Source organism: Leptonychotes weddellii, chromosome 3 (assembly GCF_054177405.1).
Source record: "Leptonychotes weddellii isolate Sample4059 chromosome 3, ASM5417740v2, whole genome shotgun sequence".
NCBI lineage: Eukaryota > Metazoa > Chordata > Mammalia > Carnivora > Phocidae > Leptonychotes > Leptonychotes weddellii.
In genome coordinates this window covers 99,259,422-99,278,557 of record NC_138371.1, presented here as the reverse complement: position 1 = coordinate 99,278,557, position 19,136 = coordinate 99,259,422, and the positions used below count along the sequence as shown (strand labels likewise).

Sequence of the window (19,136 nt, the reverse complement as noted above, 5' to 3'; positions counted from 1 at the left end):
AGTACTTTGCAACCCAATCTGCTTGTTCACACTGAGGACGATAACTGTTTTTTTGGTACACAGGAGTAAATAAACAGCACCAGTGCAGTAGGCCACTGGCCCAACTGCCCAAGGCCCAGAAAAGCCTCAAGTCTGTCACTCATTTTGCAGCCTACAAGTATTTGGGGGCTTATTATTTGGACAGCTCAGTTCTAGGTGTGTTATTTTGTGTATTACTACAAGTAGAGACACAGTAAATGGACTGAACAAACAAGCCACATTGACATACAGGTTCTTGACTGCCTGAGGCTTTCCACACATGTGTTTGCAAGTTTGAGTCAGCAGAATTGCATCTTGCTTTCCCTTCAGGGATTGCTCATGAATAGTGGAAACAGCAAATGGTTAAACCTGTAAAGTCTAAGGATCTACTTTCATAACCGTTGGCCAGAACTCAAGGAAAAGCAGAAACATTTGGATATATTCTCTGTTTAAAAGATTTTGTCCCTCAGGAAGCATTTTATTCCCATCTTTTAAAGTGGTGATTAGTCATCAAATTAGTATATTGGAATCTACAGTAGGGAAGGTTTTTCAAAATTCAAGTGCCAGTGTCTCACCTCAGAGTGATTCAGCATTCTCAAGATGGCGTCTCATCTTGCCTTAAAAAACATGTAAGAAAATTTGAAATTCTTCTTTAATATATTTTCACATGTTTTGAACTAGAATGTTGAGTATGTATATAAAGGAAAAACTTTTTAAAAATCTCATATGTGTTCTGATTTTTTAGTCACATCCATTCTTTCTCCTGAGAAATAAAGTTGCAGATATCAAACAAAATAAATAAGATTCAAGTAGGGCATATTGAGAAGAGCAAGTAGGAAAAACAAAAATATATTCAGGGCAAAAACAAGATTTTAAAAAACACGATTGCAAGGAACAAGAGATAGTTAGAACCAACTTAGTCATGGAAACAAGGGCATCAGTCAAAAAATAGTTTAAAGGCTTCTTTCAGCTATGACCATATTCTTCCAAAGTTGTACTCAGGGAATATAGTAGAGTTTATGTTAAATTAGATGGCATATAATGTCCTTACTGAGAATTCCTGTACTCTCCAGCTAAAGCCTCCCACTCATGAACTACAGATCCTTTTAAAAATAAAGATTTAATAGTATTTTTCATTTCAAACCATACCATAGTTTTCTTTTTTTTTCTGTCTTAGGGCTCAATTAAGGACCAATTAAAAGCATATGGAGCTCTTACTGAGAATGTGACTAGGAAATACACCCGTCAGATTCTGGAGGGCGTACATTATTTGCACAGTAATATGATTGTTCATAGAGATATCAAAGGTAAGTAACGAGCTATTTTTTATTTCAAGTACACAGTTTTTTTGTGTGAATCTGAATGAAACTAGTGATATGATTAAGAAATATAGCATTTAAATTACCACATCTACCTTTATTTTTTTTATTTATTTTTTTTTAAGATTTTATTTATTTATTTGACAGAGAGAGACATAGTGAGAGCAGGAACAAGCAGGGGGAGTGGGAGAGGGAGAAGCAGGCTTCCCGCGGAGCAGGGAGCCCGATGTGGGACTCGATCCCAGGACCCTGGGATCATGACCTGAGCCGAAGGCAGACGCTTAACGACTGAGCCACCCAGGCGCCCCCACATCTACCTTTAAAACACCTTAGGAAACAATTCTGCTTTCTCACTGACACAGTCAGTGTTCTGACTTGCCCTGATGTTCACGTCTCTACAAGTGGGTAGCTCATTTGTGGGGGGTCCACAGAATCAGTCAAGTTCAGATTATCATGAAAATGAGAACATGTTTTCATACATGGGAACATAGGCATTAGAATATAGTGGTTAAGAGTAGGGGCCCTGACATCAGCTGGCCTGATGCAAGTTTGGGCTTGATTTGGTCACTGTGTGACCTTGGAGAAGACACATAATCTCTCTATGCCTCAGTTCCTCATTTTTAAGGAGGATAATGATAGTGTCTACAAACTCATAGGGTTTTTATAAGAATTAAATGAGTTAATGTATATAATATGCCTAAAACATTGTATTTAGAAAACACTCAAAAGTTAGCTATGCTGATGATATACTGTATGTTGAGATCATTTTTAAAGCCATGGGAATGGATGTCATTACCTAGGGAGAGAATATGAAGAGGGAAGAAGAGAGGCCAAGACTGAGCTTTGATGAACTCCAACTCAGTTAAACTCACTTTTTAAAACTCAGAAACTCAACTGTCAGGGAGCAGGTATGTAAGGGAAGTGCATGACGTGAGACAAAAGCAATTGGCGGAGGTGTTTCAAATTTGAGAGCGCTTAAAACTTTGTACTGCAGAGTATACCCAGAGGTCTGATTCTATAAATACTGGGTTGTGACCCACATGTAAAATCACTTAATCAGTCAGTAAGAATAAATACTTACACACATATACAGTTGACCCTTGAACAACTCAGGTTTGAACTGTGTGGGTCCACCTATTTGTAGATTTTTTTTTTATATAAACTGCAGTACTGTAAGTGTATTCTCCTTATTTAACATTTTCATTTCTCTAGCTTACTTTATTGTAAGAATACAGTATATAATACATATAATATACAAAATATATGTTAAATGTATGTTATTAGTAAGATTTTCAGTCAGCAGTAGGCTATTAGTAGTGTCACATCATAAATATGGTCATATTCAGGCCAAAGAGAACACTTCTACCCATTTTCTGGTGACAAAGTAAAATCTGCTGCAGAATGCCTGAGCCAGATCGCTTGTATGGAATGGAGCTTGCTGGTGAGTCTGAGAGGAAGAGGACATGGCTCATGAATCTAAAAGAAATAGGAACCTTTCATCTCAAGATCTCCCCAGTTTAGGCAGACCTCACTAGTCAAGTACAAAACCTGACAGCTTAAAGGACCACATAGGGAAATTGTTTGATTGTGAATTATTCTATTAGGAATAATTTCTGTTCAAGCCAGTTTCTCTCTAGCTTTCATAATGAGAAAAGGTAAAGGAACTGAGGGCAGCAACCCCCTAGGGGGTCCTCTTCTAACCTTGCCAGAAAGAGTGATAAACCATTCTGGTAAATGGGGCTGGAAGGAAGCAGATTTAAAAGCATTACAGGGCAAATAGATTTGTAAGAGAATAACAAGATATAAAACTGGATATGCAATATGATTTCAAGTTTGCAAAATTAAAGTACGACCTAGGAGAAGAATTTCCATATAATTAACAGTGATTATTTCCAAATGGCAGGATGAGTGATGGTTGTTTTCCTTTGCATGCTTTTTACTTTTTCTGTATTTCCCAAATTTTTATAATGTACAATTTTTATTTATTTTTACTTTTATTTTTTTCATTGTGCAATTTTTAAATGGTGAGGGAAAAGGAAAGATAGTTGGTTGCTTTTAAAGTTTAAACCCATGAGTTCATAGTGAAACTTAAGATAAAAACTAACTGGGCGCCTGGGTGGCTCAGTTGGTTAAGCGACTGCTCTTCAGCTCAGGTCATGATCCCGGAGTCAGTGTCAGGATCGAGGCCCACATCCAGCTCCCTGCTCAGCGGGAGTCTGCTTCTCCCTCTGACCCTCCCCACTCTTGTGCTCTCTCTCTCTCTCATTATCTCTCTCAAATAAATAAATAAGATCTTTAAAAAAATTTTTTTAAAAAGATAAAAACTAATTGATCATTGTTGCTGGGGAACCAACTTGTTATTTCATAATAGGGTTCCTTTACTCTGCTTTTGTTTTATAAACTATACTACGGAGGACTAAATACTAGATGAAGGGAAACTTATCTTTATAGAAGTATGTTGGCTAACAAATTAAAAAGGAATAATAGAATAGTACCATTTTGTAACCACTAAGGAATTAATAGATATAAGTACTAAATATAAATAGTTGCTGACATCACTAAAACAGAGATAGTCCAGCATTATGTACTTCCTATTTGTAGAATAATACATCATCTATGTAAGTAGTTTTGCTAAATAAATTGGACCTGAATCTGATCAAGCCTCTAGATTCAGCTACTGAGTTATAGAACATATATAGGACAGACGAACATGTTAAATGACTCCTTGGGATGGAGTCAGCAAGATCTAGACCATAAGAAAGCTATAGGAAACAACTTAGATTCTTCATAAATTATAAAGAAAAAAAAGAGATTAGAGGGAACTTATTAGGAAAAACTTAAAAGATATATATCAGTGAGTCTCAGTGTATGGACTTTATTTGGATTCTGATTTTTTTTTTTTTAATGTTAAAAATAGTATATATTGGGGCATCTGGGTGGCTCAGATGGTTAAGCGTCTGCCTTCAGCTCAGGTCATGATCCCAGAGTCCTGGGATCGAGCCCCACATCGGGCTCCTGGCTCAGTGGGGAGCCTGCTTCTCCCTCTCCCTCTGCCTCTCCCCTTGCTCATGCTCTCTCTCTTTCTATCTCTGTGTCTCAAATGAATAAATAAAATCTTTAAAATAATGCTAATTTTTTAGTATATATTTAGTAATACTAAGGAGTTATTGTCCATTCTCTTAGGTGTGATAAGTTTATATTTTAAAGACATGTAGTAAACTGTTTGTTGATCATAATGTGTTGAATTTGCTTCAGATAATATGAGAGGGTGGAAGGAGTGGCTAGCAGTATGTATGGTGGGGGAAGATTGTCCTGATGGATGTTGGGGCTGGGTTATGGGTACATACACTATCCTGTCTGCTTTTGTATGTTTGAAAAGTCTCCTTAAAAGCTTTTAATGTAGTTAAAATGAGCTTTAAAAAATTAGGAAGTTATTTTGGGAGCTTGGCTATACATTTTCTCTTCATCCCTTCATATGAGTAGGCATTGGTTCACCGCTGGTGATTATTTCATGGCTCTCCCAGTCTGTGACCTGCCCAGGACTGTTCCTTCCCAGCTCATAGACAGAAAAAACTAGTTTGTTTGTTGTCCTTCCTTTGGCTAAATATTTTACAGGCAATGGCTTTTTTGACAGAATCTTTCTGTAAGTTTTAGATGGTGGGAGATGTTAATTAGGCAGTGCTTTTTTTGAGGGTCTGGTACCATGGCACGCTTAGGCTTATGGCATGCAGAGAATGGATCCAGGACCCTCCCCTGGAGAGAGGCTTTTGGGAGCCATCATTGACTCGGCTGAGGAACTGGGAGAACAGAAAGACTAGTACAGAAGTCCATGGTGGGGATGCACAGTCTACATTCTCTCTGTTCTATAATGCAGATTTTATCTACTAGTCACTCTACTTCCTAGAGGCCATTAAAAAAAACGATAAAAGGACAATTAAGGATTTTTTTTTTTGAAATATGGTTAAGGTTATAGAAGACTTAAAAATGAGAATAAAAATTTTTTTTAAAGATTTTATTTATTTATTTATTTATTTGAGAGAGAGAGAGAGAGAGAAACAGCATGAGAGGGGATAGGGTCAGAGGGAGAAGCAGGCTCCCCGCTGAGCCGGGAGCCCGATGTGGGACTCGATCCCAGGACTCCGGGATCATGACCTGAGCTGAAGGCAGTCGCTTAACCAACAGAGCCACCCAGGCGCCCGAGAATAAAAATATTTTATGTAAGACGGAAACCACCTTTATAATCCCAGAAGAAAGACTGAGTTCAAAAAGTGATAAAAGGGAGAAGAGAGAATAAAAAATAAATGAATCTAGCACCTAGATCTTGATTTCTGAGACCATTCTCCACTAAAAGGAACCAGGGTTCCTTGGAGGAATGACTGATTCTAGGACTGGTGCAGCAAACACACAAGTTGAGCCCAGAGCATCTTTTAGTGCCAGAAAGTAAGAAAATGCTTGAAAACAACCACAATAACAAAAAACCCAAACCAAACAAGAACACAATAATTCAGAGTATGGCCGAGGGACACAGAAGCCAATACAAAGAGCTCCCAATGGCCAAAGCTGGAACAACTTGAGCAAAAAAATAAAGTAATATTTGATTATGATTCAGAGTATAAAATAAATATCCATGTGGTCATACTAATATAAATGAAAGGTTGAATGAATAAATGCAAGAGAGGAGACAAATGTCCCATGCAGAATAATTACAAATAATTTATGTAGCCACTCAGCCTGGAGCATAAATCCTCACACCTTGATTGTGGGCTGTGCATAATGAACTTCTTCCAAAGAGTGCAGTATGGAAAGGGGGAAAGAGTAACTCAGTGGGGAGTTCAGCAGACACTACCTCACACCCTGTGATCAAGGTCCATTTGTAGTAAATAAAATGAAAAGTTTATTATAAAAGTAAATGAAATTTTTTTTTTAAAGATTTTATTTATTTATTTGAGAGAGAGAATGAGAGAGAGAGCACATGAGAGGGGGGAGGATCAGAGGGAGAAGCAGACCCCCCGCTGAGCAAGGAGCCCGATATGGGACTCGATCCTGGGACTCCAGGATCATGACCTGAGCCGAAGGCAGTTGCTTAACCAACTGAGCCACCCAGGCGCCCCAAAAGTAAACGAAATTTTAAAACAGAAAGCTCAGAGCTTACTTAGAAGAGATTTAAAATATAGAGAGACATTGAGAAATAAAATTAGTATAAAACAAAATCCAATACTAAGAAAAACTGTAAAGTGTAAGATAACCAACATTAAATTTACAGTAGAGGGGAAAGTGCTAGAAGTTGTTGATTATGAAGGTCCTACAGGAAGTTCCTAAGGAGAAGCTAGCTTCTCAGGGAAATAAGCTGCAGCATGGGCTTCTCGCTTTGTCACAGAGAAACTGGGGCCGAGAGCCTGCTATTGCTTTCTGTATCCTTCTCTGAGCTTCACATTCTTAGCCCTTTTCTCCTTTTTCTTCTTTGTCATCCTTACCTCCTACCGGCCCCGTCCTTTTCAGTGGGAGAACCTTCTTAGGTTCTAAAGCGCACACAGCTGACTCTAAAAATTTAGTGTTTGTGCAGTAAATCCTTAATGAGCCCTGGTTGTGTGACTGGCATTATGCCAGGTACTGTTGGGAAGACAAAAAGCAGCCTAATTTTGGAGACAGACTGATGAGTCTGCTAAGTAATTCTTTGCCATTATTATTATTTTTTTAAATTCCAAACAGCCAATAAAAGTAATGAATTGAGGATGTTTTCATATTTTTAGGTGCAAATATTCTGCGGGATTCAACAGGCAACGTCAAACTAGGAGATTTTGGGGCCAGCAAACGGCTTCAGACCATCTGTCTTTCAGGGACAGGGATGAAGTCTGTCACAGGCACACCATACTGGATGAGCCCCGAAGTAATTAGTGGAGAAGGCTATGGCAGAAAAGCAGACATCTGGTAGGTTTTGATGCTAGGTTTGCTTAAAAACACCTTACATAATTCCACCCAAAGTGGAAATTACTGAGCCAGATTTAAATGATCTTTTGTACTTCTGAAATAGGATGTCAGGATTACAAGGATTACTTTTATTTTTAATTTTGCCTCTTTGTAGCTTAATGATTGCTAAATAAATGGAGTTCTTGAACCTGTCTTCCTTTCTTTAGGAAGGATTTCATCTGAAGCAAATTTCAGCATTAGAAAACTATCTTTGTTTTATTTCCCTGAAGAACTTTAAGAGTGATTAATCTTTGTTAGTATCATGTAATTCAGTTAATCTTTAATTGCTTAATAACTTTAAGTTAGAACATAAAATGGCCTACTTCCCACCCAGAAATGTGTTTAATAGATATTCATTTTAGGCACCTAAAGGCAAACGGGATTTCTAGTGTTTGTGTTCTTTGTAAGATAAAGACAAAAGATTATATTTAATGTCAAGTTAGAGAATTATATATAAAGCAAAAATTATAAGATGAATAATGTTCTTTGCCTAACCATTTGATTTAGTCCTTAAATTGTGGTTTATTTTCATTAATTTTTATGTTTAAATTATAGCTTTATATAATTACAACCTTTTAATGAAACTTTAAACTTAAAATCAAGTTGTATTTAAATGTAAATGGACTTCAGTTCTGTTTCTCATGTTGTAGTTAAGTGGCTTTCCTTCATGATGATACTATTTTTGTAATTTTTTTCCCCCTAGGAGTGTGGGCTGTACTGTGGTGGAAATGCTAACTGAAAAGCCTCCTTGGGCGGAATTTGAAGCTATGGCTGCCATCTTTAAAATCGCCACTCAGCCAACAAACCCAAAGCTGCCACCTCATGTCTCAGACTATACTCGAGATTTCCTCAAACGGATCTTTATAGAGGCCAAACTGAGACCTTCAGCTGATGAACTGTTAAGGCACATGTTTGTGCATTATCACTAGCAGCCAGTAACCTCTCCTGTGCCTCTACCCAGCTCCCATCAATTCATTCACCTTCTCTCTGACTGCACTTTTCTTTTTTATAAAAAAGAGAGATGGGGAGAAAAAAAGACAAGAGGGAAAGTATTTCTCTTGATTCTTGGTTAAATTGTTTAATAATAATAGTAACCTAAATTTTTTATATTTAATCTTTTTTTTCCCTTACAAGAACTTGAAACTCCTTTTTTTTTTTTAATTTTTTATAATGTACTGATGTGGTTCAGAGAGATAAAGCACTTTAGTACATAGTTGCTCTTTTTAGTACAAACAAATCATTTAGAATACCTAAGGATTGTAGAGTCTTTCCCCATGTCACTGACAGATTGGTGGTGATGGGGAGACATGGAAAACAAGAAGAAAATGATGTATGATTTGTAGTTTTTAGTGATTAGTATTTAAAATAGGTCCTCATTTGTGAGGTTGAGCCCTAAACTTGAGTTTAGGGTAGGTACTCAACTTAAAGAATATAGGTTCCTTCTTAGATCTGTATTCTTTAGATCTAACCTCTGTCTACCAAGCTTTTTGCTCAGTAGGAATCTTGATAGAAAATATGAATCTCTAAGAGGTATGTTTATTTGTTAATCCTAACCAGTATAATAAGCAAATACACTATAATAGATCCATGTTACTGGAATCTGTAAACCTTGAGGGATAGCTTTCTGCTTAAAAAAAAAAAAAAATACTATTTTAGAGTAAAGCAGATATGGGAAGTCAGTGAGCAAATCCAAATTAAAAGGCAAAAAGAGATTGCTCTAATTCAGTGTGTGGGCAGAAGAATCCACATTTGCCAGTTAATAGAAATAATGAAAAGAAGAACTAAAGGTTGTTTAGTATATTTTAAACTATGGTCTTTATTGGAGGGAGGAAGTTCCAAAATTAAGGGAAAAGAGAAATAATCAAAATCATGTATACTATATCTTCCTGTTTCTAACTCCTGATTCCCCATAGATATTCTTTGGGAACTAAGAATTTAACTTGGGTTATCCACATGTTAAAGCTAGTGTCATGAGATAAAAATCCTTGTTCTTGGGATCACAGAATACTAAAGCACCTCAAAAAATAGCTACTGTGTAAAATAGTGGTTCTCCAGTGTTGGGTGGGGATAATTTTGCTTTGCATTTGGCAATGCCTGGAGACAGTTTTTCATGTCACAACTAGAAGGATGCTAGTGGCATTGGGTAGTCTTGAGGCCGGGGATGCTGCCAAAAAAACTACACTATACAAATACAGCATCCTCCTCTGCCAACAAAGAATTATCCTGACCAAAATGTTGAAAGTGCCGAAGTTGAGAACCTGATGCAAAGACCAGCCTCAGTTATAAACTGAAAATAGCCATTTACAGAGTAGATTCCTTGCAAAAAGTAAATTTCAGAGAGAAAGTGATGCAATGCAGAATAAGGGTTTTACAGGAGCAGATACCACTACTTCAAGTCAAGGGTGAACGATCTCAACAAACATCAAATAACAATCCTTTCCTTACCAGCTGTGTATTACACCCAAATCAATAACTTCTATTGTAGAAACAAAATGAATTTAAACATGGAGCCTATTAAACCCAGCCATCTGTATATATTCTTTCCTCAAAAGTCAGTTCATAATTGTGGGAAAAGAAAAGCATATCAAAACAAATTATTAACTACTTTATAGGAATGTTTAAAACTGCCAGGTATTTCTAGTATAACATATCCACCAAGAGCAAGGACATCCAGTGGAAAGAGGCAGCTGGGAAACTCCCACTATCTCTGACTTCTGCTACTGAAAAATATGAATAATAGCAGTAATTTAGCTACTTGCAGTTTGTTTCAGCATATTAAAGCAAGTGCTAAGTACTTTATTTTTAAAGGTTAGGAAATATTAGTCTTTCTGGAGGCCCTAAATGTGAAGCCTTTCATGGGATTCATAAGGGACTCTGGTATTTTATTTTCTGCTAAAAGGTATGCTCTTCTAGGAACTCTTTTAAAATACTTTGTTTCTGAAGTTAGGTAGATCTTGGTTTCCTGTATCAAGGTCCTATCTGGCATTTTCTCTAGGAATATTTGAAATTCCACTACCTAGTCTGAGAAAAAGTCAAAGCACAAATATGGTTGTCAAAGCTTCTCCCATACCTTTATGATCAAAGGAAGCAGCTTGCAAGGAAGAATATTAATTAGTGGCCCCCTCCCCCTTGAAAATCAACTGCCAAATCTTATGCTATAAACATAGTCCCCAAGGATGTGGATCTATTATAATTTCTTTGTCTTTTATGAGTGAAGGCATCTCTTCTGCTTGAGTAAGATCATGGTATCTGGACCAGTGGGCTTTTCCTTCATTCCTTTGTCTTGTGTGGTTTTGATTTCCTTTTAGCTCATTTTTGGTCTGCCAGGGTAACCAGCAGTGCAGAATATGAGACAAATGCTTTTTAGAGAGAAATCTTGGGGGGCTGTGAAACCCAGAGCAAAATCGTTTGCTTTTTCCAGTCTCTTTTTTCTTCTCTAAATGCTATGGAAGATAAAATCACCTGAAAAGAAACTATTACTTTAACACTGCTGCAGGAGACCTTTGTTTTATAAGAAAAATATGGGAAAGTATTGTTCTCTATGTAAAGACTTAAAAGTAGACTAATAGTTTACAGAATTATTATATAAAATGTGATGTGAATTTATTTCAAACAAGTTGTAAAGGTACCAAAAATGACAATAAAAGTTAATATATATAAGAACTACTAGAAGAAAAAAGCTTGAAGTGGGATGAGGTATGAAAGACCAAAAGTAAATTTAAAAAAAATCTTTGAAAGGAAACCCCGCTATTAGGGGCAGTTAAATATGACACTCCAATTTTTTTCTTTCTAATGGTATGGATCAACAAATGAAATTTGAACTTTTAAAAATGACTCTAAATGTATTTTGTTTTTTAAATGCACAACTGATTCTTCTATACTGTAATGTTTCTTTGCTGAGGCTGGAAAATGGCCAGACTGCTGACTTTGTGCCTTTAAAATGCATTCTGCTTTGATAGTGGCAGACTTTTTGGTGCTGGAGAAGATTCACTAGCAGTCTTATATGTGCTTTTCAGGAAATAGCTTTCTACTTAGGCCTTGAGAGATTCAGAATGGCATGACTTAGGCTTGGACCAAATATAAGATCTTTTACATTGCAAACAAACTGTATTGAATAAAAGGGTTGAAAAATATCATAAAGACTAATGGAAATTTTGATGGTTGGTAATTCTTTAAAATGTATTTAAAAGTATACAGACTTTGAAATTTTCAGTATGACTATCTTGAAAATTTTTCCATTTTTCTCTTTTACAAAACATGTTTCTAACTTGAAAATGGTTAAAGACGATTGCCTTAGAAAGTTCTCAAAGGCAGTCAACCTTACATAATTTATATAAGAGATTGAAATGTTAATGCACAGGCTGAAATGTAAAAGAAAAGTTAAAACTTATTTCAGAGTAAATTGAATTGGCTTTCAGTTTGAGAGAGCCTTTATTTTATTCCCAATAGAAAGTACATTAAAAAGGTGGAATTATTTTTTTTTACAAGAGCTCTCTGCTACTTTAGTTCTTATATATGTCAGGTCTGGTCTGTAGTACTTCTGAGATGGAGTGGCTATAAGATATGTAAAATCACTAAGAAAATCAAATCTGGATAGTTTATAGGGATGACCAGGCTTGGGTGCAAAAGCCAGGGTGTTTGTCAGATGCAAACTCTGAGCCACAGCAGAGCTCTGTGCCAGTGGTTTCATTTGAGGTCTAGAGACCAATAGCTTGATACAGAATCACCTGGTGTCAGTCAAATAGAGGAATCTATCAATTTCTTTTAAAGAGGGTGAATCTTTTTCACTTGCTTATTCAATAATTGTGGCTTATTATGTCAGGTACTAGATTAACTTATCCCTAAGTAGGTCACAGTCTAGGAGGAACCTGGGCAAACAGATAGACTTATTTTATGGCATGCCCTAACTCTGAAAGTTCAGTGATGTTTTAAAATGTTACTGTTTTTTATGAAATGAGGGGAAAGCAATTTGGGCAATCATTGGCTGTTATAAACTAAAATCCTATTAACAGGGATTAAAAGTATCCCCAAATTGGAGGGACCCCATAGGTCAGGCGGCCTCTGTCTCAGGACTCCCTCTTATATAAAAGTCCAGCCCCTACTCAATTCTAGTGGTGAGGGGCATATATCCCATAACATAGTGAGGGTTTTTTCCTGCTTTTTCTTTTAAAGGGAAAACAATTTTTTAAATCTAAATTGTTAAAATGCCCAAAACATTTGATAGAAGTTGAATTCTGTCAACAGTGTTACATGTGCTAGGATCAGGACAGTTTCTTGAGACCTTATTGTTATATTAAGTTTGGCTTTTTTACAAATATAATGCTCATATTTATTTGAATTTTAAGATTAAGTTAATGAAAAGCAATTTAATTGTTCATTTTTGGTAGTGCCTTTTTCTCTTTATGCCTTAATTTTATTTTATATCAATAATAATTCAAGTTACCCACCGCAATGAAGGTTTTTCCAAAATCAGTAGGCTTCAAGAGTTCATTTGGCCTTAGGACTGTATATTGGCCCATAAACCTTTCTTAATGCCTGCTTCCTCCTCCTACCCTTTTCTACCTCTTTTTATTTTACATATATGTGTGTGTGTGTGTGTGTGTATATATATGTCCATATTTTACATATATATATGTTCAAAGAGAAACATTAGCATTAGTCTGTGATAGACACACTGCGGTCTCCACTAGACATGAATGCCTACAATAAGGATAGAAAGAGGTATTCTAATTCTAAAGAGACATAGCAAATTGTTTTCCAGTTTGGTAACTTGACTTTCAATCACATTGGCACTGTCCAAATTCTTTGTATATCATGGTTCAGTTATGATTTTCATAGCAGAGCTAGAATGGTTAATTTTGCCCTAAAGAGGAAATTTAAATGGTTTACAAATGTTAAGGCAATGAGACTTAGGGCAATGTGCAAGGAATCCAGGGATAGCAGTTCTGATCCTTACTTTTTAACTAGCATTTTGACTAAAGCTCTAGCTTACTTTTCTGTGAAGAGAGAGAGAAAGTGTGTGTGTGTGTGTGTGTGTGTGTGTGTGTGTGTGTGTGTTTGGGGGTTGGGGCAAGGGTGGGAAAGAAGGAAAGGTATGAATGTTCAATTAGATTAGTCTCTGTTCTTAGAAGAACAACTGAAATGTGTATGACCTACTAATGATGGGTAAGTGTAATCGTCTTCAGGTAGGAACGCCAGCACATTTTCCACAAGTAGCTAGTACAAGTGATTGTTTAATAAAGGTATTTATTGTAAATTGCCAAGCTCTTGGCTGGTAAAAGTAGATTAAAATTGAATTTGTATGTGTGTATAATAGCTTATATATAATTCTGAAATAGAAAATAATTGATTTTGCATAGTTCTTCATGAGCTCTTTGGAATAGAAATTCTTCCAGACTTTATGAAAACAGGCTTCCTTAGCTTACCAAGTGTTCAAAAGGAAATTGTCTTATACCTCTTTTTGGTTGGCTAGGGAAGGCGTGCTGTGAAGCCACTGTTCCTACTTCATAGTTGTCTTTAGCTTTGCTTTGACTTCTGCCACAGCCTGGACAGGATGCCATAATAGGTATGGGAAGTACCAGGGCCAGCCATCTCTCCATACTCACCTTTCAGAGCTGTAGATGGTGATGAGCTTTCAGGGGAGTCTAGAGAATCTTCTTGGTGATAGTGAGAGCAGACATGGTTCAGTTTCAGAAAGTTGAGGGAGGAGTCATAGTTAAAGAGAATAAATTTTTATTTGTTGCCTATATACAGTCTCATATGTAACTCTTCCATATTTTTCATAAGTATGCATTTTAACTGATTGTAATATATTTTTGTTAATAACAGCAAAGGCATTGAGTCAGTGAGTACTGTTATTCCCTATGCCTGATGACTCCTTGTTTGTATTTACAATCTGTATTTTCGGAATCACTTTAAACCAAAGCTTTTATATTCCCTGCACACATAGCCAAAATGATTATCACTGTTACTTCTGCCCACCTGTAAGCTAATGGTATAAACATGTTAAAGCAAATACTTGTAGAATTTGTATCTCAATCTATCCTTCAAGTAAAAAGACAGGTGCTCAGTGTTTGCATTTAGACATACAGAACTTACTTCAACTATTACAGAACTACATAAACATTACAAATTTGAGCTTGTACATGTGCCAATCTTACTGTCATTTGACCATAGATGCATATACATATACGTTGACATATGATGCCTCAGGTTGGTGGCATACTTAACATTTATGAACTTGTGTTTGACCTGAGGGGCATTTTAGGAAAGCTGTGAAGAAAAGTAGGTTAGGGGCTGATGTCTGCTTTGTGCCACAGACATTTTGGAACGTAAGGAAGAGCCTGCTCTCCAGTATACATGCAGATTTTGTCCCCAGATAAGGATTTCTGAGTCCCTTCATGCCAGTTGAGAACAGTAAAGTTTATGAATATACTGAAAAGCACTTTTGTGTTCATTTATTTATATATTTTTAGAATTAAAAAAAAACATGTAACTAGTGGTAATTTTAGCATAAGCATTACTTGGAGGGGAGAGATAAGTAACAGAGTCACATCTTAAGCTCTATTAGATTCTTAGGCTCCAAAATGGATTTGACATATTCTCATTTTTCCAAAGACTTTTTCCACTTGGAATAAGAAGAAAGGACTAGTGGAAACATCTGAGTTGGAAAGGCTTATGGGCAAAGGAAAGTGGGCCAAACCCTTGCAATATACCCTGTTCAAGTGCAAGTACAGTGTCTACGGATAAGAATACTTTAAAAACAAACAATTGTTTGTAATACAATCTTAATTAGTAAGTAAAAAGTTTACATTTTTTCTATTGCTATTGGTTTTAAAATTTGCTACCCTGCATTCTGAAATATTATAAGAGTTAATACCAAAAATACTTTTAATGTCTGACATCTCTTACATTTCACATGGTTCTTTTTATTCAAATATCATTGTAAATAAAAGTAAACTTGGATAAATTTGAGAATAGACTTCTAATTGTTGCAAACTATGATTATCAATTTGTAAATTTACCCTTTGACCTAATGTACATTTTTTAATGTAGTCATTAAATTGTCTATATTTAATCTATTAGTTTCTCTCTGTAAACGTTTTTAATCTCAGTTGAATGCTGGGCAGTTTATAATTATGTACAAAGGTGTTTTTTTCCTATCAAAGTTGACTTTTGCACATTTTTGGAAATGTTTAATTTGTACACTGATTTACTACTCTGACCAATAATTGTTGATGGATGTATGAGTATCATGAATGCGTGCATTGAACTACTGTCTGTGTCTTTGTTTTAACTTCTTTCAAGATGTAGCCATCAGTAACTGCACTGCTATTACTGACTTAAATGGACCTTCTTGCTTTTACAGAGTATACTTATCTATGGTTCTATCTTTGTTGAAGAACTCAGGAGTTCAACATCACTTTCTGATTTTATATGTATTCTAAAATCCATGACTAAGTTGAAAGTATGCCTGTAACTCTGCGTATCAGGGGGTGTGTGTGGAGATGTCTTTGTCTGTCTGTAGGCACATGTATATATCCCAGTAATTTCTTACTTTCATTTCATTTCTACATTTTTATGAACTTGTTTTATAAGGGTACTGTTTAGTTAGAATAATTAAATATATATAAAAGCTTTCTGAGAGATTATTTACTATATGAATATATTTTCAGCTGGCTGATCAAAAATATTTTTTTAATTTTGTTTTTAACCATTTAAAATGCGTTTGTATTTCCAGAATTGGATGCAAATTTACTTAGATATCAACTAAAATACTCTTGCAAGGAAGGGCATTGAATTCTCTTTTGAGAATTCTGTGAAATGCAAATTAAGAGGAAAAATAGGCAGTAGCAAAAACACACTGTCCATTAAAATGGCCTTTGAATTCTCAAAGCTATGAAAAAATGTGAGAAACTAAATTGTCTTGAACAGATGTTAAGATTTTTTATATCTCCAATTGCTGTTGGCCTGTCCTGTTGTTTTTGAATATTTCCTATATTCTACCCTAAAGATTTCAACTTTTAGTTTTTCTCTTACTGGGCAAAGTCAGACCACATTTATAAAACAGTACATTGACATATTGTGACATATCCTCTGTAATTGACTATAAATTGGTTTAGAAATGTTTGAACATACATTGTTGTGTCTTTAGACTGTACTGTGTATTTTAAGTAACTGGCAGAAAAAGAATTGGAAATTTAATTTCCAATCTGACAATGTTATTGTACTTAAGGAAAACCTTGTTTTTAATATGCGGTACCACGTAAAAATTATTTGTATTAGGAATAAAGTCCACTGTTGAAGTTGAATGTCACTAAGCGTATTATGTTACAAGGAGCCGGTATGATTAGAAAAACCTACCAGAAGCCAGATACAGTGTGGTATGTGCCACATTTCATGCACATTTTGACTTTGTGTTGTTCATTCAAAATTGTGCTTGTAAAAATGTATAAAATTTCTGAGTTTTACAATTTTTTGTACTTATTTTTTCTTGCTGGTAAATAGCTTTTTTTTTTAATCTAATGTGAAAGAAACCATGTTTATATTTTGTTAGTGATCAATGACTTTGTTTATATGGAAATTTGTATATTGTTGGCTCACATCTTTGTTTAGATTTATCGTGCATGAAGGCCTGCAATAATTAGCACAATGAAAATTGCTTTTTCTTACATGTTCATTTTTTGAAAGATTGTGGTGCAAAGGCTTACTCTGAGTAACCTTCTGGACTTTGGAATGAATATAAATGAATGGCACTTTGAGTGTTAATAAAGCTGATATTTATTTCCACTGTGATTGATTTGTCCCGATCTGTTCTTGGACACACTGTGTTCTCAGTTTTCCCTCCTTTGCCTGAGTTGATCACTTTCTAGGAGACCAAGCACAGACTGACCTGGGAAACATTGCAACTAAATCTTCCCAGGATATGTCTGTAATTCTACCCAACATACTCTGGCATGTCTTTTTTTTTTTTTTTTAATTTATTTATTTGTCAGAGAGAGAAAGCATAGCAGGGGAAGCAGTAGGCAGAGGGAGAAGCAGACCCCCTGCTGAGCAAGGAGCCCGATGTGGGACTCGATCCCAGGACCCTGGGATCATGACCTGAGCCAAAGGCAGACGCTTAACCGACTGAGCCATCCAGGTGTCTCGCTCTGGCATGTCTTTTAACGGACACTTCAGTTATCCAAATCAGAAATTAACAGTGATTAAAAACAAAAACAAAGCCTACTATCAGAGTGTAAGGAATGGATGCTCCCACAGTATTAGAGATCGTTTAAATTAATACCTTCATATAGAGGGCAACTTAGTGACAAGTCAGAAGCCTCAGAATCTGGTATATCCTCTCAGCCAGCAATTCTCTAAGAATTAATCCTGTGGAAATGATTGCAGATGTGCTAAGGTTTATCTATAAAAGCTCAAAATTGAGGCTGTATATGTCCCAACAATAAGGGCTGTTATAACAAAGTATTACAAAGTGGGTGGCTTATAACAAATTTATTGTCTCTGCTCTGGAGGCTAGAAGTCTGGCATCAAGGTGTCAGCAGGACCATGCTCCCACTGAAACCTGTAAGGGAATCCTTCCTTGCCTCTTCTAGCTTCTGGTGGCCCCAAAGCATTCCTTGGCTTATGGCAATGTAAGTAGTATCTTCATGTGGTGGTGTCCCTCTGTTTCCCTTTTTTATAAGGACACCACATAATGGATAAGGGCCCACCCTAGTGCCCTTATTTTAACTTGATTACCTCTGTAAAGACCCTATTTCCATCAAGGTCACATTCCGAGGTACTGGAGATTAGGACCTCAAAATATCTTCTTGGGGTGAAACAAACCCATTACAGTCTCACCCTCTGGCTCCTAAGAATTTATATCCTTCCCACATGGAAAATACAGCCAATCACAACATCTCCCAGTCTTCATCATTCTAGCATCCCCTCTAAGGCCAGTATTTCATCCACACACCACCAACTCAACTCTCATTTAAGTCATCCAAATCAGTTATGGGGAAGACCTGGGGTAAGAGTCATGCTGGAGCAAGATTCCTTTCCATCTGGGAACCTCTGAAACCAGACTAGTGATCTGCTTCCAGAACATGAACGTTTCCATTCCAGAAGGGACAGGGCAGGAGGAAAAGGGGGGCATGGGTCCCAAGCAAGTATGAAACCTAGCAGGGCAAGTTCCACTAGATTTTAAGACTTGAGAAGAATCTTCACAATCTCCATGCTGTGTTCTGAGGAGCCTGCTGGCGTGGTGACTTTGCCCCTCACAACCAAGGAATGACCCGAAGACTCAGCAGACTTGCATCCTGGGCCTGTCCCCTCTGGGGGGCCTCTGAGCTGCCCTCAAATCATTCTTCCCTCTTCTTGAAGGATAACAGGTCTACAGCCAAATAGTTCTATCAGTTCTTTTCCTGCCTACAGAATCACAAAAGTCTGACAGCCTGTTTTTCATCCCATTTCTATCCCCTTCCAAGCCATCAGCATTTCTGCTGAGATAGTTTACTGGGTCCATGGATCACAAGCCTAATGTCTTTAGCAAATGGTTGTCCAGCCACAGCCTTTGTGTTTTCTCCAGAGCATACTTTCTCATTATTTGCGATACCGATAGGCTGAGCATTTTACAAATCTTCAAATTCTAATTCCTTTTTGCTTCACAATTCCTTCTTCAATTTATCTTTTTCCTCTCACATTTTACTATTAGCAGGCCACACCTTCAACCTTTGCTAAATATCCAACTTCATTGCTTATAAGTTCTACCTTCCACCCAAAAGAACACAATGCAGCCAAGTTCTCTGCAGCTTTGTAACAAGGATCACCTTTCCTGCAGTTTCCAATTCA

The 19,136-nt window shown here is 36.5% G+C and overlaps 1 protein-coding gene across 5 annotated transcripts in view; it reads left to right on the top strand.

Annotated features, from left to right (window-relative positions):
* The window catches only part of MAP3K2 (mitogen-activated protein kinase kinase kinase 2), an 89,322-nt gene extending 72,223 nt beyond the window's left edge, over positions 1–17,099 (top strand). For all 5 annotated transcript variants that reach the window (XM_081814649.1, XM_081814648.1, XM_081814646.1 and 2 more), the window contains 3 exons: positions 1,196–1,325; positions 7,088–7,265; positions 8,008–17,099. In XM_081814649.1, the coding sequence (XP_081670775.1) occupies positions 1,196–1,325; positions 7,088–7,265; positions 8,008–8,233 (534 nt within the window). In that variant the 3' untranslated portion in view covers positions 8,234–17,099. The remainder of the gene's footprint in view (positions 1–1,195; positions 1,326–7,087; positions 7,266–8,007) is intronic.
* Positions 17,100–19,136: the final 2,037 nt, after the last annotated feature.